This window comes from Petromyzon marinus, chromosome 24 (assembly GCF_048934315.1).
Source record: "Petromyzon marinus isolate PM22_M1 ecotype Great Lakes invasive population chromosome 24, UKy_Petmar_22M1.pri1.0, whole genome shotgun sequence".
NCBI classification, from domain to species: Eukaryota; Metazoa; Chordata; class Hyperoartia; order Petromyzontiformes; family Petromyzontidae; genus Petromyzon; species Petromyzon marinus.
In genome coordinates this window covers 13,070,698-13,091,558 of record NC_133690.1, presented here as the reverse complement: position 1 = coordinate 13,091,558, position 20,861 = coordinate 13,070,698, and the positions used below count along the sequence as shown (strand labels likewise).

Genomic DNA, 20,861 nt, shown 5'->3' with positions numbered 1-20,861 from the left:
TTTTGCTCCGCGTCCTCCGGTTTTTTCCTCCACATTTAGAAAAATACGTTTAGAGTATTTGGCTGTTGCTCTACATGTCCACGTGATATAACACTTCGTTGAGCTATCATTTGTGGCCAGGTCGTTTCTGAAAAAGATCTATGTAGCCCAGTGAGCCTTACCTGGTAATAAAGAAAAATTTTCATAATTCTAAATGTAAAGCCAAATGAGCTCTGCGATGTGCTTTCTGGTTGCACTGCGTATTGTTCGGCACGATGTCCGACCTTTCAGTTCCCGAATAAGCTCCCAGTACATGAAAGTAAGCTTCAAACACCAATCCAAACAACACGAGGTACAACCCGAAAACGCATCAGAGAGCTGAACAACACAACTACAAAGACCTACGGAGTGTTAGGCAAGATGTCAGCACAGGCTGGCCATATAAGCCCTACTTGAAAATATTTTTTCTTTCACGGTCATATTGCAGTTGTGCTACTGGCATCGCATCGCATCATGAGTTGTAGAAATGTTTATTCAGAACACTCGCAGCTACCACCAGCCCCCTGAGTAGGATCAAAGCCCTCGGAGACATTGTCATGGAACCCAGTCCCAGCAGTACTCTCACTCCTGAGCCACCCAGTCGCATAGCACGTGTTCATTTGGTCACAATATCATCATGATGATGACCATCTCGTAAAAAATATTAACAACGTTATTACAGACGCTTTCCATTCCACTGCAGGATGATGGCCTCCCATCCATGATGGTTGTTGGACCACACTCCACCTTGCTGGGTGTCGATCTCCACCCACTGCTATTGGCCTTGAGAAACTCAAACTCAGGTCTCCAAGTTCACAGTGCAGTGCGTGCTAACCCCAGCGCCGCCACAACTCCCTGCCCTGCACATCGAATTAAGAGTGTAAAAAAAAAACGTATTGCAGTGCTCGTACAATACAATTTTGGTTCTTCCCTCATTGAGTAGAACAGGAAATATAAGCAAATAATGCATCTTATGAAAGGAAAACTTGTCCACGGTTAACAAATATAGAGCACCGTCAGTCGTGGCATCATCCTTTATTCACTGCGGAGCGGTTGGCGTGTGTGTCACACCGTTTAGCGGAGGCTTTCTTTTCATTGACCTTTACCTATCACTGACGTGCAACACATACTGTTTGTCATTCAGGGTATGCGCCGTTCTGGGTTAGCGCTGCAAGGAGTTCACGATCGATACATTGCAATTGTCTACATTTGATGGCCACCGTGTGCACAGTGAGTAATGTCCCCCCCCCCTCCACCTCTATCTCTTTCTCTGTGCTTATGTAACTCACGTAGCTCGCACGCGAGTTCACTCCTCTCACCAGCCGGCACGCGGGGCCTGTTTTTTTTTTGTTGTTAAACCGCCGTGCTCTAATAATTGTTGTTTATTACAGGGCACTAAATCATTTGGCCATTGAATGGAATTTCAGCTGACTCGTCGCTTTACATTTGTTAGCGTGTAGAGGTTCTTGTTGTTATTGTTGTTGTTGGTTTTTTTTGCTATTCGTGCTTTATTACAGAAATGTTATACGTGTCACCAATTTGGGAGAGCAGAGAGAACGTTGACTTGAGAGGTAGGAGCCGTGTCCACGTTGCTGCATGGCTCAGCTAGATGGACTTTTAACGACAAGCAAACAAATACAAAATAATCCCCTGGCCTTTTAAGTACGGCTGAATGCAGAGGATGCCAGAAATGTCATGGGAGCAATGGGGCAAGCAACTTGGAAGTTCAGCCTAGAGCATGACAGGAACGATTTGTAGGAATATTGTGCAGGAAGAGGCTTTCAGGTGGACGGTATACATGTGTAGGATGGAGGAACGCGGGTTACAGGCAGTCACTTGGAGTAGCACTCAGCAGTCAGTGACCAAAGGCGAGACCGCAAGCCAGACAGTGGTAAGAGCAGATGTTGAATGTCGGTTATTGAAGGAAGTGATTGTTGGGTGTTTGTGGAATCAGTTGCATTTGGCCATTACGACTTCTTGACCTAACGTTATGTGTTTAATTAGACCACCTGTCTTTGACGTTTGTGGAAGACCAATTTTAGTCTAAACATACATTTACCTTTCTTTTAGAGTTTTTTGTAATGCGGATGCAGGCTATTCTCAAATTATATTCTTATTTTTGTTGCTGTTTTGGAGAAACATTGTAAATTATTATTATTATTATAATCTGCTGGTAGATTTGTGCCAAAATGTTGAATTTCCAACATTGGCTCAAATATATAAATGGGATATGTGTGTTGCCCCATTATTGCTTGAGCAGGAAACCAATTTTACTTTAAATTAATAAGTCACATTATGTTTAGTTCTGTACTTTGCCTCAATTCCAGCTCAGATAATTTAAATATCAGTTTGATGCAATACCACGAAACATTATTCTCGTGCAGAGCCAGCGCGAAAGGTTTATTATGTTTTATTTTCATTATTTTATTTCCATTCTACGTGACTTTACCGAAAGAACCAAGAAGATGCTGCCCCCTACTGTATGGGCCCGAGGTCACTTGAAGAGATCTCGGAGGTAGCTTTGTGATTCCTGCTTCCGTTGGCCATTCTCCAAACACAGGGGTTGCGCTGCTGTTCGAGGGCTCCAAACGAAGATGTCATTTCATCACAACAATGGCGATAACACGACTGGGAGCAAAATCGCGGGGGGAAATGTCAAAGCAAACTTCTTTCAAGAAAACAAATCTAGGAGCCGGACGCAATGGGAAACGAACCCTGGCGCAGCTTCCCCTCGACGCTATCCACCCTCCCGTCTCCGCGCTCCGCGCCGCGTTGCCGCGACCCGGCCGGCGACCCCCGGCCACCGCAGGCACCGGGGCCCGCATCGCCGCAGAAGCCGGAGGTCTCGGGAGACCCCCAGCGGGGGCCCCCGGCGGCGGCGGCGTCGTCGGTCTCCGCGGTCGACTCGTGCCGGGTGAGCAGCTTGGTCGCGGTGAGCGTCCCCCGTGGTGAGCACACGAGCGGCTCCTCGGGCACGGACGGGGGCTGCACCGGCTCGGGAGGCTTCTGGTCCAACACGACCTGCTGCGGGATGGACATCGCGCGAGTGCGGCCTGCTGTGAGGGGGGCGCGCCGTGTGTGTGTCGGGCCCCTTGCGACGACGGCGTGATATGGTCGGGGTGAATGTTTCCCATGAGCCCCGCTCTTGTAGGCCGTGTTGTAAGTTCCATAATACAGACGGGGGTGGGGGGGGGGGGTTTGTTGGGTGTGTCGTCAACCCGCCACCACCCGACACAGCCCAAGGGGTTTGTCACGTAAACAAAACGTGCCCATTAGTTACTACTTCAGCACACCGGTGTGTTGGAGAGTAAACCCACAACATTTACAGTTTTGAGTGCGACGTATCGCTGGTGATTACAACCAGCTTCATCAGGCGATTTGCCAGAATGGTGAAGAAAGTCTTCCTGTTTCGGTCTTAATTAGAGTCATGCTGAGAGTATCACTGTGAGCCTATCAGGCACGGAGATCAGAGGGTGGGTTAATTTAGTCATTTAGGGGACGTCCATAAATGACGTCACGCACCTAGGGGGGGGGGGGCGGGGTCAGACATTTGTGACGATGTGTGACGAGGGGGGGGGGGGTTGAGAAATGTGACGTCACCTCAAAATGCGCAACTTTAAATAAATATAGACAACACGTTCTACTTATTTAAATAGACTTTTTAATAAATGTTATCTCCTACAACATCAGAGTGCAGCGCCACATTAAATACGCACTACAATGACAATAGTTTAAAACGATTTGAAGCATATTCTTAGTTTTTTCGGTAAAGTCACGTTGAAGAGAAACAACAAAATAACAATATATATAAAACAATAAAAAATTCTCACGACGTTTCGACCATAACTCAAACGGTCATCATCAGGTGTGTCGGTTTGCATAAATTTATTTTGAAAACGGCATATTTATTTATATATATATAAAAATAACGTTTGCGTCACGCGCAACGATTGGCAGTTTGCCAGGACTAGTCCATCTATTTTTTGAAAAGAGGAGGGGGGAGACGAAATTTGTTTTTATGTATGCTGTCTGAAAGCCACTGTAAGCGTGAACAATCAATCAAGAACTGAAATGATTTATCAAATCTTTCCAATGATTGCTAAGATAGAATCCATCTTCTCGGTTGAAATTGTCTCTGTGCTTGTATATGTGGATAGCCTCATGAACGAATCTCTCATGGAAGCCAGATGGCTTACAAAGAACCTCCGTCTTGGAAAAGTCAATGGCATGTGAGCCTACTGAATTAGAACAATGATCTGCTACGGCCGAGGTGTTGGTCCTACCGTGTTTAAGGTCTGCTTTATGTTCACGAATGCGGTCCGAGATATGGCGTTTGGTTTCTCCAATGTAACTACTACCACAGAGGCAACTTAGTTTGTAGACACCAGGGTATTGTATGTCCGGAATCACATCTTTTACAGACGGAACCAGATCACGGATTTTATGTAATGTGTTGAAACGGACCTGGATCTTGTGTTTATTCAAGATTTTGGAGATCTTTTTTGTGATCCCAGCAATGTAGGGTAAAGTGATGGTTTTGAAAGGCTCCTCAAGAGGGTTTTTCTTCATGGTTTGAGTGATAGCTTTGCGGATTGTATAGTCGGAGTAACCATTAGCCCTAAGAGCTTGGTGTACGTGCTTGAGTTCACTGCTTATGTGTTCCTGGTCGGATATGCATTGGGCTCTATGATACAGAGTCTTGATGAGAGAATTCTTCTGTGATGGATGGTGGTGGGAATCCGGTTTCAGATAAGCATCCGTATGGGTAGCTTTCCTGTAGACAGAGTGGCTCATTGAACCATCAGGTCTCTTTTTAATTAGGACATCCAAAAAAGGTATCTTGCCATCTATTTCGACTTCCATGGTAAATCTGATGGCTGGGTGTATGGAATTGATGTGGTCGAAGAATTGGTCTAGAGCAGGCCGGCCATGTGGCCAGATGACAAAAGTGTCATCCACGTACCTCTTCCATAAGGTTGGGCGCAGAGTGGCAGTCTGGATGGCGTCAGTCTCAAATTTCTCCATGAAAATGTTAGCTATAACTGGAGAAAGGGGGGAGCCCATTGGGGTGCCCTCAGTTTGTTTGTAGAAAGTTCCATTCCAAGTGAAGTATGTATTGGTTAAACAGTGTCTCACCAGGGGGGGTACCTCAGTGTTTAGTCCTTGATGAACCAAGTCTTCAATGATTGCAATGGTGTCAGGTACAGGAACCTTGGTGAATAAGGAAACTACATCAAAACTGACAAGCAGGTCGTCTGGGGACAGGGAAATACCCTTGATTGTTGATACCAGGTGAGTAGAATTTTGTACCGCAGAGGTGGTTTTTCCAGTGAAAGGACGCAGGATTTCAGACAAAAAACGAGCTAGTTTGTAGGTGGGGGAGCTGATAGTAGAGACTATGGGACGAAGAGGTGTATCAACTTTATGTATTTTTGGTAAGCCGTATAATCTTGGTGGCCTGGCAGCAGAAGGTTTCAACGAAAACTGTTTAGATTGATCAATTAATGCGGTTGAATCAGAAATTATTTTGTTGGTTTGAGTGACGAGGCTGTTGGTGGGATCTCTTTTTATTTTTGTATAACTACCATCGTCGAGTAATTCTTTAATTTTGTTGTTGTATTCTATTTTATCCATGATAACAGTAGCGTTGCCTTTGTCAGCTGAGAGAACTACAATATCATTCCTCTTTTTTAATTTATATAATTCAAAACGCTCATCTTTGCTGAGGTTGCTAGCTGGCATCTTAGCGTTTTTGAGGGTTGCAGCGATTTCAGATCTTGCTACGTCTGCAGCGATGTGACCCAGGCCCCTGAGAGCAACGTCTACTTGGGCAATTATATCATTAACTGGTATGTGTTTAGGTGTGACTGCAAAGTTTAGACCTTTAGCTAAAACGGATTTCAGACCATCGGAAATAGAACTGTTACTGCGATTAATTACGACTTTATTAACGTCTAACTTTTTGGTGTATGGGTCCGGTCTTTTGTTGAAGAGGAGGTTAAATTTGGAAATCAGGTTTTCCTTACATTTGGTCGACATAGTAGCAGCTGAAGAGGCAGTCATATTGTCTACATGTTCCCAATCCGATGTGGACATTATTGCCGTCAATGATAAGTGTGATTTGTAGAGTGTCTTGTCTAACTGATCTAGTTCTGTGCGTATAAGTCTGATTTTTTCTGAGATAAGAGCTAAGCTAGTTTTGAAAAGAATTCGTTTCGCATTAGAAGAAGTTACAGTAGCAGAGGTGAGTGTAAATGCGATTGGTATTACCCCAGAGTCGCGGCATCTCTTCAGGAAGGTGAGAGACTCGATCAGCTGAGCTTTCTTATCCCGGAGTTTGTTGAACGATCTTAAAGTTATGTGAAAACCCTCCCCGTAGAGGCGATTAAATTTTGATTTAAAGCTTTCGTGACTGCAGTAATTCATATTCTTAGTTTTTTCGGTAAAGTCACGTTGAAGAGAAACAACAAAATAACAAAATATATATAAAACAATAAAAAATTCTCACGACGTTTCGACCATAACTCAAACGGTCATCATCAGGTGTGTCGGTTTGCATAAATTTATTTTGAAAACGGCATATTTATTTATTTATATATATATATATATATAAAAATAACGTTTGCGTCACGCGCAACGATTGGCAGTTTGCCAGGACTAGTCCATCTATTTTTTGAAAAGAGGAGGGGGGAGACGAAATTTGTTTTTATGTATGCTGTCTGAAAGCCACTGTAAGCGTGAACAATCAATCAAGAACTGAAATGATTTATCAAATCTTTCCAATGATTGCTAAGATAGAATCCATCTTCTCGGTTGAAATTGTCTCTGTGCTTGTATATGTGGATAGCCTCATGAACGAATCTCTCATGGAAGCCAGATGGCTTACAAAGAACCTCCGTCTTGGAAAAGTCAATGGCATGTGAGCCTACTGAATTAAAACAATGATCTGCTACGGCCGAGGTGTTGGTCCTACCGTGTTTAAGGTCTGCTTTATGTTCACGAATGCGGTCCGAGATATGGCGTTTGGTTTCTCCAATGTAACTACTACCACAGAGGCAACTTAGTTTGTAGACACCAGGGTATTGTATGTCCGGAATCACATCTTTTACAGACGGAACCAGATCACGGATTTTATGTAATGTGTTGAAACGGACCTGGATCTTGTGTTTATTCAAGATTTTGGAGATCTTTTTTGTGATCCCAGCAATGTAGGGTAAAGTGATGGTTTTGAAAGGCTCCTCAAGAGGGTTTTTCTTCATGGTTTGAGTGATAGCTTTGCGGATTGTATAGTCGGAGTAACCATTAGCCCTAAGAGCTTGGTGTACGTGCTTGAGTTCACTGCTTATGTGTTCCTGGTCGGATATGCATTGGGCTCTATGATACAGAGTCTTGATGAGAGAATTCTTCTGTGATGGATGGTGGTGGGAATCCGGTTTCAGATAAGCATCCGTATGGGTAGCTTTCCTGTAGACAGAGTGGCTCATTGAACCATCAGGTCTCTTTTTAATTAGGACATCCAAAAAAGGTATCTTGCCATCTATTTCGACTTCCATGGTAAATCTGATGGCTGGGTGTATGGAATTGATGTGGTCGAAGAATTGGTCTAGAGCAGGCCGGCCATGTGGCCAGATGACAAAAGTGTCATCCACGTACCTCTTCCATAAGGTTGGGCGCAGAGTGGCAGTCTGGATGGCGTCAGTCTCAAATTTCTCCATGAAAATGTTAGCTATAACTGGAGAAAGGGGGGAGCCCATTGGGGTGCCCTCAGTTTGTTTGTAGAAAGTTCCATTCCAAGTGAAGTATGTATTGGTTAAACAGTGTCTCACCAGGGGGGGTACCTCAGTGTTTAGTCCTTGATGAACCAAGTCTTCAATGATTGCAATGGTGTCAGGTACAGGAACCTTGGTGAATAAGGAAACTACATCAAAACTGACAAGCAGGTCGTCTGGGGACAGGGAAATACCCTTGATTGTTGATACCAGGTGAGTAGAATTTTGTACCGCAGAGGTGGTTTTTCCAGTGAAAGGACGCAGGATTTCAGACAAAAAACGAGCTAGTTTGTAGGTGGGGGAGCTGATAGTAGAGACTATGGGACGAAGAGGTGTATCAACTTTATGTATTTTTGGTAAGCCGTATAATCTTGGTGGCCTGGCAGCAGAAGGTTTCAACGAAAACTGTTTAGATTGATCAATTAATGCGGTTGAATCAGAAATTATTTTGTTGGTTTGAGTGACGAGGCTGTTGGTGGGATCTCTTTTTATTTTTGTATAACTACCATCGTCGAGTAATTCTTTAATTTTGTTGTTGTATTCTATTTTATCCATGATAACAGTAGCGTTGCCTTTGTCAGCTGAGAGAACTACAATATCATTCCTCTTTTTTAATTTATATAATTCAAAACGCTCATCTTTGCTGAGGTTGCTAGCTGGCATCTTAGCGTTTTTGAGGGTTGCAGCGATTTCAGATCTTGCTACGTCTGCAGCGATGTGACCCAGGCCCCTGAGAGCAACGTCTACTTGGGCAATTATATCATTAACTGGTATGTGTTTAGGTGTGACTGCAAAGTTTAGACCTTTAGCTAAAACGGATTTCAGACCATCGGAAATAGAACTGTTACTGCGATTAATTACGACTTTATTAACGTCTAACTTTTTGGTGTATGGGTCCGGTCTTTTGTTGAAGAGGAGGTTAAATTTGGAAATCAGGTTTTCCTTACATTTGGTCGACATAGTAGCAGCTGAAGAGGCAGTCATATTGTCTACATGTTCCCAATCCGATGTGGACATTATTGCCGTCAATGATAAGTGTGATTTGTAGAGTGTCTTGTCTAACTGATCTAGTTCTGTGCGTATAAGTCTGATTTTTTCTGAGATAAGAGCTAAGCTAGTTTTGAAAATAATTCGTTTCGCATTAGAAGAAGTTACAGTAGCAGAGGTGAGTGTAAATGCGATTGGTATTACCCCAGAGTCGCGGCATCTCTTCAGGAAGGTGAGAGACTCGATCAGCTGAGCTTTCTTATCCCGGAGTTTGTTGAACGATCTTAAAGTTATGTGAAAACCCTCCCCGTAGAGGCGATTAAATTTTGATTTAAAGCTTTCGTGACTGCAGTAATTCATATTCTTAGTTTTTTCGGTAAAGTCACGTTGAAGAGAAACAACAAAATAACAAAATATATATAAAACAATAAAAAATTCTCACGACGTTTCGACCATAACTCAAACGGTCATCATCAGGTGTGTCGGTTTGCATAAATTTATTTTGAAAACGGCATATTTATTTATTTATATATATATATATATATATAAAAAAATAACGTTTGCGTCACGCGCAACGATTGGCAGTTTGCCAGGACTAGTCCATCTATTTTTTGAAAAGAGGAGGGGGGAGACGAAATTTGTTTTTATGTATGCTGTCTGAAAGCCACTGTAAGCGTGAACAATCAATCAAGAACTGAAATGATTTATCAAATCTTTCCAATGATTGCTAAGATAGAATCCATCTTCTCGGTTGAAATTGTCTCTGTGCTTGTATATGTGGATAGCCTCATGAACGAATCTCTCATGGAAGCCAGATGGCTTACAAAGAACCTCCGTCTTGGAAAAGTCAATGGCATGTGAGCCTACTGAATTAGAACAATGATCTGCTACGGCCGAGGTGTTGGTCCTACCGTGTTTAAGGTCTGCTTTATGTTCACGAATGCGGTCCGAGATATGGCGTTTGGTTTCTCCAATGTAACTACTACCACAGAGGCAACTTAGTTTGTAGACACCAGGGTATTGTATGTCCGGAATCACATCTTTTACAGACGGAACCAGATCACGGATTTTATGTAATGTGTTGAAACGGACCTGGATCTTGTGTTTATTCAAGATTTTGGAGATCTTTTTTGTGATCCCAGCAATGTAGGGTAAAGTGATGGTTTTGAAAGGCTCCTCAAGAGGGTTTTTCTTCATGGTTTGAGTGATAGCTTTGCGGATTGTATAGTCGGAGTAACCATTAGCCCTAAGAGCTTGGTGTACGTGCTTGAGTTCACTGCTTATGTGTTCCTGGTCGGATATGCATTGGGCTCTATGATACAGAGTCTTGATGAGAGAATTCTTCTGTGATGGATGGTGGTGGGAATCCGGTTTCAGATAAGCATCCGTATGGGTAGCTTTCCTGTAGACAGAGTGGCTCATTGAACCATCAGGTCTCTTTTTAATTAGGACATCCAAAAAAGGTATCTTGCCATCTATTTCGACTTCCATGGTAAATCTGATGGCTGGGTGTATGGAATTGATGTGGTCGAAGAATTGGTCTAGAGCAGGCCGGCCATGTGGCCAGATGACAAAAGTGTCATCCACGTACCTCTTCCATAAGGTTGGGCGCAGAGTGGCAGTCTGGATGGCGTCAGTCTCAAATTTCTCCATGAAAATGTTAGCTATAACTGGAGAAAGGGGGGAGCCCATTGGGGTGCCCTCAGTTTGTTTGTAGAAAGTTCCATTCCAAGTGAAGTATGTATTGGTTAAACAGTGTCTCACCAGGGGGGGTACCTCAGTGTTTAGTCCTTGATGAACCAAGTCTTCAATGATTGCAATGGTGTCAGGTACAGGAACCTTGGTGAATAAGGAAACTACATCAAAACTGACAAGCAGGTCGTCTGGGGACAGGGAAATACCCTTGATTGTTGATACCAGGTGAGTAGAATTTTGTACCGCAGAGGTGGTTTTTCCAGTGAAAGGACGCAGGATTTCAGACAAAAAACGAGCTAGTTTGTAGGTGGGGGAGCTGATAGTAGAGACTATGGGACGAAGAGGTGTATCAACTTTATGTATTTTTGGTAAGCCGTATAATCTTGGTGGCCTGGCAGCAGAAGGTTTCAACGAAAACTGTTTAGATTGATCAATTAATGCGGTTGAATCAGAAATTATTTTGTTGGTTTGAGTGACGAGGCTGTTGGTGGGATCTCTTTTTATTTTTGTATAACTACCATCGTCGAGTAATTCTTTAATTTTGTTGTTGTATTCTATTTTATCCATGATAACAGTAGCGTTGCCTTTGTCAGCTGAGAGAACTACAATATCATTCCTCTTTTTTAATTTATATAATTCAAAACGCTCATCTTTGCTGAGGTTGCTAGCTGGCATCTTAGCGTTTTTGAGGGTTGCAGCGATTTCAGATCTTGCTACGTCTGCAGCGATGTGACCCAGGCCCCTGAGAGCAACGTCTACTTGGGCAATTATATCATTAACTGGTATGTGTTTAGGTGTGACTGCAAAGTTTAGACCTTTAGCTAAAACGGATTTCAGACCATCGGAAATAGAACTGTTACTGCGATTAATTACGACTTTATTAACGTCTAACTTTTTGGTGTATGGGTCCGGTCTTTTGTTGAAGAGGAGGTTAAATTTGGAAATCAGGTTTTCCTTACATTTGGTCGACATAGTAGCAGCTGAAGAGGCAGTCATATTGTCTACATGTTCCCAATCCGATGTGGACATTATTGCCGTCAATGATAAGTGTGATTTGTAGAGTGTCTTGTCTAACTGATCTAGTTCTGTGCGTATAAGTCTGATTTTTTCTGAGATAAGAGCTAAGCTAGTTTTGAAAAGAATTCGTTTCGCATTAGAAGAAGTTACAGTAGCAGAGGTGAGTGTAAATGCGATTGGTATTACCCCAGAGTCGCGGCATCTCTTCAGGAAGGTGAGAGACTCGATCAGCTGAGCTTTCTTATCCCGGAGTTTGTTGAACGATCTTAAAGTTATGTGAAAACCCTCCCCGTAGAGGCGATTAAATTTTGATTTAAAGCTTTCGTGACTGCAGTAATTCATATTCTTAGTTTTTTCGGTAAAGTCACGTTGAAGAGAAACAACAAAATAACAAAATATATATAAAACAATAAAAAATTCTCACGACGTTTCGACCATAACTCAAACGGTCATCATCAGGTGTGTCGGTTTGCATAAATTTATTTTGAAAACGGCATATTTATTTATTTATTTATTTATTTATATAAAAAAATAACGTTTGCGTCACGCGCAACGATTGGCAGTTTGCCAGGACTAGTCCATCTATTTTTTGAAAAGAGGAGGGGGGAGACGAAATTTGTTTTTATGTATGCTGTCTGAAAGCCACTGTAAGCGTGAACAATCAATCAAGAACTGAAATGATTTATCAAATCTTTCCAATGATTGCTAAGATAGAATCCATCTTCTCGGTTGAAATTGTCTCTGTGCTTGTATATGTGGATAGCCTCATGAACGAATCTCTCATGGAAGCCAGATGGCTTACAAAGAACCTCCGTCTTGGAAAAGTCAATGGCATGTGAGCCTACTGAATTAGAACAATGATCTGCTACGGCCGAGGTGTTGGTCCTACCGTGTTTAAGGTCTGCTTTATGTTCACGAATGCGGTCCGAGATATGGCGTTTGGTTTCTCCAATGTAACTACTACCACAGAGGCAACTTAGTTTGTAGACACCAGGGTATTGTATGTCCGGAATCACATCTTTTACAGACGGAACCAGATCACGGATTTTATGTAATGTGTTGAAACGGACCTGGATCTTGTGTTTATTCAAGATTTTGGAGATCTTTTTTGTGATCCCAGCAATGTAGGGTAAAGTGATGGTTTTGAAAGGCTCCTCAAGAGGGTTTTTCTTCATGGTTTGAGTGATAGCTTTGCGGATTGTATAGTCGGAGTAACCATTAGCCCTAAGAGCTTGGTGTACGTGCTTGAGTTCACTGCTTATGTGTTCCTGGTCGGATATGCATTGGGCTCTATGATACAGAGTCTTGATGAGAGAATTCTTCTGTGATGGATGGTGGTGGGAATCCGGTTTCAGATAAGCATCCGTATGGGTAGCTTTCCTGTAGACAGAGTGGCTCATTGAACCATCAGGTCTCTTTTTAATTAGGACATCCAAAAAAGGTATCTTCCCATCTATTTCGACTTCCATGGTAAATCTGATGGCTGGGTGTATGGAATTGATGTGGTCGAAGAATTGGTCTAGAGCAGGCCGGCCATGTGGCCAGATGACAAAAGTGTCATCCACGTACCTCTTCCATAAGGTTGGGCGCAGAGTGGCAGTCTGGATGGCGTCAGTCTCAAATTTCTCCATGAAAATGTTAGCTATAACTGGAGAAAGGGGGGAGCCCATTGGGGTGCCCTCAGTTTGTTTGTAGAAAGTTCCATTCCAAGTGAAGTATGTATTGGTTAAACAGTGTCTCACCAGGGGGGGTACCTCAGTGTTTAGTCCTTGATGAACCAAGTCTTCAATGATTGCAATGGTGTCAGGTACAGGAACCTTGGTGAATAAGGAAACTACATCAAAACTGACAAGCAGGTCGTCTGGGGACAGGGAAATACCCTTGATTGTTGATACCAGGTGAGTAGAATTTTGTACCGCAGAGGTGGTTTTTCCAGTGAAAGGACGCAGGATTTCAGACAAAAAACGAGCTAGTTTGTAGGTGGGGGAGCTGATAGTAGAGACTATGGGACGAAGAGGTGTATCAACTTTATGTATTTTTGGTAAGCCGTATAATCTTGGTGGCCTGGCAGCAGAAGGTTTCAACGAAAACTGTTTAGATTGATCAATTAATGCGGTTGAATCAGAAATTATTTTGTTGGTTTGAGTGACGAGGCTGTTGGTGGGATCTCTTTTTATTTTTGTATAACTACCATCGTCGAGTAATTCTTTAATTTTGTTGTTGTATTCTATTTTATCCATGATAACAGTAGCGTTGCCTTTGTCAGCTGAGAGAACTACAATATCATTCCTCTTTTTTAATTTATATAATTCAAAACGCTCATCTTTGCTGAGGTTGCTAGCTGGCATCTTAGCGTTTTTGAGGGTTGCAGCGATTTCAGATCTTGCTACGTCTGCAGCGATGTGACCCAGGCCCCTGAGAGCAACGTCTACTTGGGCAATTATATCATTAACTGGTATGTGTTTAGGTGTGACTGCAAAGTTTAGACCTTTAGCTAAAACGGATTTCAGACCATCGGAAATAGAACTGTTACTGCGATTAATTACGACTTTATTAACGTCTAACTTTTTGGTGTATGGGTCCGGTCTTTTGTTGAAGAGGAGGTTAAATTTGGAAATCAGGTTTTCCTTACATTTGGTCGACATAGTAGCAGCTGAAGAGGCAGTCATATTGTCTACATGTTCCCAATCCGATGTGGACATTATTGCCGTCAATGATAAGTGTGATTTGTAGAGTGTCTTGTCTAACTGATCTAGTTCTGTGCGTATAAGTCTGATTTTTTCTGAGATAAGAGCTAAGCTAGTTTTGAAAAGAATTCGTTTCGCATTAGAAGAAGTTACAGTAGCAGAGGTGAGTGTAAATGCGATTGGTATTACCCCAGAGTCGCGGCATCTCTTCAGGAAGGTGAGAGACTCGATCAGCTGAGCTTTCTTATCCCGGAGTTTGTTGAACGATCTTAAAGTTATGTGAAAACCCTCCCCGTAGAGGCGATTAAATTTTGATTTAAAGCTTTCGTGACTGCAGTAATTCATATTCTTAGTTTTTTCGGTAAAGTCACGTTGAAGAGAAACAACAAAATAACAAAATATATATAAAACAATAAAAAATTCTCACGACGTTTCGACCATAACTCAAACGGTCATCATCAGGTGTGTCGGTTTGCATAAATTTATTTTGAAAACGGCATATTTATTTATTTATATATATATATATATATATAAAAAAATAACGTTTGCGTCACGCGCAACGATTGGCAGTTTGCCAGGACTAGTCCATCTATTTTTTGAAAAGAGGAGGGGGGAGACGAAATTTGTTTTTATGTATGCTGTCTGAAAGCCACTGTAAGCGTGAACAATCAATCAAGAACTGAAATGATTTATCAAATCTTTCCAATGATTGCTAAGATAGAATCCATCTTCTCGGTTGAAATTGTCTCTGTGCTTGTATATGTGGATAGCCTCATGAACGAATCTCTCATGGAAGCCAGATGGCTTACAAAGAACCTCCGTCTTGGAAAAGTCAATGGCATGTGAGCCTACTGAATTAGAACAATGATCTGCTACGGCCGAGGTGTTGGTCCTACCGTGTTTAAGGTCTGCTTTATGTTCACGAATGCGGTCCGAGATATGGCGTTTGGTTTCTCCAATGTAACTACTACCACAGAGGCAACTTAGTTTGTAGACACCAGGGTATTGTATGTCCGGAATCACATCTTTTACAGACGGAACCAGATCACGGATTTTATGTAATGTGTTGAAACGGACCTGGATCTTGTGTTTATTCAAGATTTTGGAGATCTTTTTTGTGATCCCAGCAATGTAGGGTAAAGTGATGGTTTTGAAAGGCTCCTCAAGAGGGTTTTTCTTCATGGTTTGAGTGATAGCTTTGCGGATTGTATAGTCGGAGTAACCATTAGCCCTAAGAGCTTGGTGTACGTGCTTGAGTTCACTGCTTATGTGTTCCTGGTCGGATATGCATTGGGCTCTATGATACAGAGTCTTGATGAGAGAATTCTTCTGTGATGGATGGTGGTGGGAATCCGGTTTCAGATAAGCATCCGTATGGGTAGCTTTCCTGTAGACAGAGTGGCTCATTGAACCATCAGGTCTCTTTTTAATTAGGACATCCAAAAAAGGTATCTTGCCATCTATTTCGACTTCCATGGTAAATCTGATGGCTGGGTGTATGGAATTGATGTGGTCGAAGAATTGGTCTAGAGCAGGCCGGCCATGTGGCCAGATGACAAAAGTGTCATCCACGTACCTCTTCCATAAGGTTGGGCGCAGAGTGGCAGTCTGGATGGCGTCAGTCTCAAATTTCTCCATGAAAATGTTAGCTATAACTGGAGAAAGGGGGGAGCCCATTGGGGTGCCCTCAGTTTGTTTGTAGAAAGTTCCATTCCAAGTGAAGTATGTATTGGTTAAACAGTGTCTCACCAGGGGGGGTACCTCAGTGTTTAGTCCTTGATGAACCAAGTCTTCAATGATTGCAATGGTGTCAGGTACAGGAACCTTGGTGAATAAGGAAACTACATCAAAACTGACAAGCAGGTCGTCTGGGGACAGGGAAATACCCTTGATTGTTGATACCAGGTGAGTAGAATTTTGTACCGCAGAGGTGGTTTTTCCAGTGAAAGGACGCAGGATTTCAGACAAAAAACGAGCTAGTTTGTAGGTGGGGGAGCTGATAGTAGAGACTATGGGACGAAGAGGTGTATCAACTTTATGTATTTTTGGTAAGCCGTATAATCTTGGTGGCCTGGCAGCAGAAGGTTTCAACGAAAACTGTTTAGATTGATCAATTAATGCGGTTGAATCAGAAATTATTTTGTTGGTTTGAGTGACGAGGCTGTTGGTGGGATCTCTTTTTATTTTTGTATAACTACCATCGTCGAGTAATTCTTTAATTTTGTTGTTGTATTCTATTTTATCCATGATAACAGTAGCGTTGCCTTTGTCAGCTGAGAGAACTACAATATCATTCCTCTTTTTTAATTTATATAATTCAAAACGCTCATCTTTGCTGAGGTTGCTAGCTGGCATCTTAGCGTTTTTGAGGGTTGCAGCGATTTCAGATCTTGCTACGTCTGCAGCGATGTGACCCAGGCCCCTGAGAGCAACGTCTACTTGGGCAATTATATCATTAACTGGTATGTGTTTAGGTGTGACTGCAAAGTTTAGACCTTTAGCTAAAACGGATTTCAGACCATCGGAAATAGAACTGTTACTGCGATTAATTACGACTTTATTAACGTCTAACTTTTTGGTGTATGGGTCCGGTCTTTTGTTGAAGAGGAGGTTAAATTTGGAAATCAGGTTTTCCTTACATTTGGTCGACATAGTAGCAGCTGAAGAGGCAGTCATATTGTCTACATGTTCCCAATCCGATGTGGACATTATTGCCGTCAATGATAAGTGTGATTTGTAGAGTGTCTTGTCTAACTGATCTAGTTCTGTGCGTATAAGTCTGATTTTTTCTGAGATAAGAGCTAAGCTAGTTTTGAAAAGAATTCGTTTCGCATTAGAAGAAGTTACAGTAGCAGAGGTGAGTGTAAATGCGATTGGTATTACCCCAGAGTCGCGGCATCTCTTCAGGAAGGTGAGAGACTCGATCAGCTGAGCTTTCTTATCCCGGAGTTTGTTGAACGATCTTAAAGTTATGTGAAAACCCTCCCCGTAGAGGCGATTAAATTTTGATTTAAAGCTTTCGTGACTGCAGTAATTCATATTCTTAGTTTTTTCGGTAAAGTCACGTTGAAGAGAAACAACAAAATAACAAAATATATATAAAACAATAAAAAATTCTCACGACGTTTCGACCATAACTCAAACGGTCATCATCAGGTGTGTCGGTTTGCATAAATTTATTTTGAAAACGGCATATTTATTTATTTATATATATATATATATATATAAAAATAACGTTTGCGTCACGCGCAACGATTGGCAGTTTGCCAGGACTAGTCCATCTATTTTTTGAAAAGAGGAGGGGGGAGACGAAATTTGTTTTTATGTATGCTGTCTGAAAGCCACTGTAAGCGTGAACAATCAATCAAGAACTGAAATGATTTATCAAATCTTTCCAATGATTGCTAAGATAGAATCCATCTTCTCGGTTGAAATTGTCTCTGTGCTTGTATATGTGGATAGCCTCATGAACGAATCTCTCATGGAAGCCAGATGGCTTACAAAGAACCTCCGTCTTGGAAAAGTCAATGGCATGTGAGCCTACTGAATTAAAACAATGATCTGCTACGGCCGAGGTGTTGGTCCTACCGTGTTTAAGGTCTGCTTTATGTTCACGAATGCGGTCCGAGATATGGCGTTTGGTTTCTCCAATGTAACTACTACCACAGAGGCAACTTAGTTTGTAGACACCAGGGTATTGTATGTCCGGAATCACATCTTTTACAGACGGAACCAGATCACGGATTTTATGTAATGTGTTGAAACGGACCTGGATCTTGTGTTTATTCAAGATTTTGGAGATCTTTTTTGTGATCCCAGCAATGTAGGGTAAAGTGATGGTTTTGAAAGGCTCCTCAAGAGGGTTTTTCTTCATGGTTTGAGTGATAGCTTTGCGGATTGTATAGTCGGAGTAACCATTAGCCCTAAGAGCTTGGTGTACGTGCTTGAGTTCACTGCTTATGTGTTCCTGGTCGGATATGCATTGGGCTCTATGATACAGAGTCTTGATGAGAGAATTCTTCTGTGATGGATGGTGGTGGGAATCCGGTTTCAGATAAGCATCCGTATGGGTAGCTTTCCTGTAGACAGAGTGGCTCATTGAACCATCAGGTCTCTTTTTAATTAGGACATCCAAAAAAGGTATCTTGCCATCTATTTCGACTTCCATGGTAAATCTGATGGCTGGGTGTATGGAATTGATGTGAATAAACACAAGATCCAGGTCCGTTTCAACACATTACATAAAATCCGTGATCTGGTTCCGTCTGTAAAAGATGTGATTCCGGACATACAATACCCTGGTGTCTACAAACTAAGTTGCCTCTGTGGTAGTAGTTACATTGGAGAAACCAAACGCCATATCTCGGACCGCATTCGTGAACATAAAGCAGACCTTAAACACGGTAGGACCAACACCTCGGCCGTAGCAGATCATTGTTCTAATTCAGTATGCTCACATGCCATTGACTTTTCCAAGACGGAGGTTCTTTGTAAGCCATCTGGCTTCCATGAGAGATTCGTTCATGAGGCTATCCACATATACAAGCACAGAGACAATTTCAACCGAGAAGATGGATTCTATCTTAGCAATCATTGGAAAGATTTGATAAATCATTTCAGTTCTTGATTGATTGTTCACGCTTACAGTGGCTTTCAGACAGCATACATAAAAACAAATTTCGTCTCCCCCCTCCTCTTTTCAAAAAATAGATGGACTAGTCCTGGCAAACTGCCAATCGTTGCGCGTGACGCAAACGTTATTTTTTAATATATTTATAAATAAATAAATATGCCGTTTTCAAAATAAATTTATGCAAACCGACACACCTGATGATGACCGTTTGAGTTATGGTCGAAACGTCGTGAGAATTTTTTATTGTTTTATATATATTTTGTTATTTTGTTGTTTCTCTTCAACGTGACTTTACCGAAAAAACTAAGAATATGAATTACTGCAGTCACGAAAGCTTTAAATCAAGATTTGAAGCATGTTTTATATATTTTTGGGGGGGAGGGGGGCAGAGCTTTGTGACGTCATATTTGAGGGGGGGGGTCTGACTTTTTGTGACGCCGTGTGACGAAGGGGGGGGGGGGTCAAAAATCGTCCAAAATCGCGTGACGTCATTTATGGACGACCCCTTAATACGTTTCATTAGAGTGAGATCGTGCAAGTACGTCACGGTAGTGAAACTAGGGTGGTCATTCACCTGTCCTGATTTCCCCAGGTACGTCCTCTTGTTGAGCCAGCTGTCCTGGGCATTATGTAAATTTTCCCGGGACATTAAAAATCAATAATAATAATAGGGTTTTCCCCTTTTTTCTGGCAACAAAACTGAAACCGTTTTACAAGGACTCATGTCTGCATTAACCACAATACCTGCAGCTTTGTTGCCAGAAAAAAGGGGAAAACCCCTATTATTACATTTTGGTACTGGCAAAGGAGGTCTAATGATGTCGATTCAAAATCAAGTCAAGGGGGGAATGGGGGGGGGGTTGTCCAGTTGCATAACAATGGGCCGCTGAGGACAATGAGTTTACATGGAGTTACCCGCTCTTCGGGCATTGTGTGAATCTTCTTCTTATGATATTCTACGTTCTGGGTATTGTGTACCTCAGAGGTCGCCAAGCCCAATGCGAGTGTCACGTTAGCCCAGTACGAGAGGAGGAAGAGGGCGGTGGGTGAGAGCAACGTTGTACAAGAGGGACTTGTTGCGAGTGGTATGATGCACGTTACAATCGGCTGTGAACCCGACTTGGTGCCAGCATATTCTGTACCCGCAGTGACAGCAATGGAGAGCAAAGACAAAGATCACCCATATAGCCTGCACATACTGTTGGGGCAAGTGCTGTTAGCCGGCACGGCACACGAGGGGGTGTGTAGTGATATTTACACATCATACCAGGTACCCATTTGAGGCCGAGTCGACCTAGGGGAGGCCCATGACCGGTTCAGATAATCGTCACTGGTGTTGGTGGCCGTGAGCGGGAATCGAACTGGGGTCGCCGGGTTCACAGCGCAGCGCATTAACCACTACATTACAGCTCTCCAGCAATGGAGACAAAAAAAAGACAAAAGTCCCCCATATAGCCTGTAACAGACTGTAGGGGCAAGTGCTGTTAGCGAGCACCTATAAAGGCCGGCACGGCACACGAGGGGGTGGGTGGCCAACACCACGCCCGGCCTCCTTTGTCTCCCCAGTAGCGATGTTTACTACACCGCACCAGGTACTCCTTTTAAGGCCGAGTCGACCTAGGGGAGGCCCAGGACCGGTTCAGATAATCGTCACTGGTGTTGGCCGTGAGCGGGAATCGAACTCGGGTCGTCGGGTTCACAGCGCAGCGCGCTAACCGCTACATCACCGCTCCCCACCAGCAATGAAGAGCACACACGCGCACACATGCACACAGGGTCTTGTTCACTGCTGGCTTCAGTCCAAATGGCAATGAACCCCTCACTTCCTAGGCATACCATCACCACGTTTGTCTTGTTAGACTATATATACACCGTGTCAATTCTTCATCAATTAATTAAGTCTAATTTGGTGATTAAGAAATGTATGTAAGGTTCACGTTTTAATTTATTTAACCAGGTGAGAATTCCAGAGGCCAGGATAGTAACATATGCTATAGTACAACGGAGTCATAAAAATGGCAAAAGCAAAACTTTTTTTAAAAAATTGAGCAATGA

The 20,861-nt window shown here is 42.6% G+C and overlaps 1 protein-coding gene and 1 long non-coding RNA gene across 4 annotated transcripts in view; one reads left to right on the top strand and one right to left on the bottom strand.

Annotated features, from left to right (window-relative positions):
- LOC142928914 (uncharacterized) overlaps positions 1 to 20,861 on the top strand; it is a 93,707-nt gene that overhangs the window by 33,450 nt on the left and 39,396 nt on the right. The gene's annotated exons all lie outside the window — the stretch shown is intronic.
- SYT13 (synaptotagmin 13) overlaps positions 1 to 20,861 on the bottom strand; it is a 40,400-nt gene that overhangs the window by 13,601 nt on the left and 5,938 nt on the right. The window contains exon 2 of one of the 2 annotated variants that reach the window (XM_032959968.2): positions 2,733 to 3,039. In XM_032959968.2, the coding sequence (XP_032815859.2) occupies positions 2,733 to 3,039 (307 nt within the window). Of the gene's footprint in view, positions 1 to 2,732; positions 3,043 to 20,861 lie in introns of both variants that reach the window. The other variant, XM_032959967.2, reaches the window with a different exon arrangement.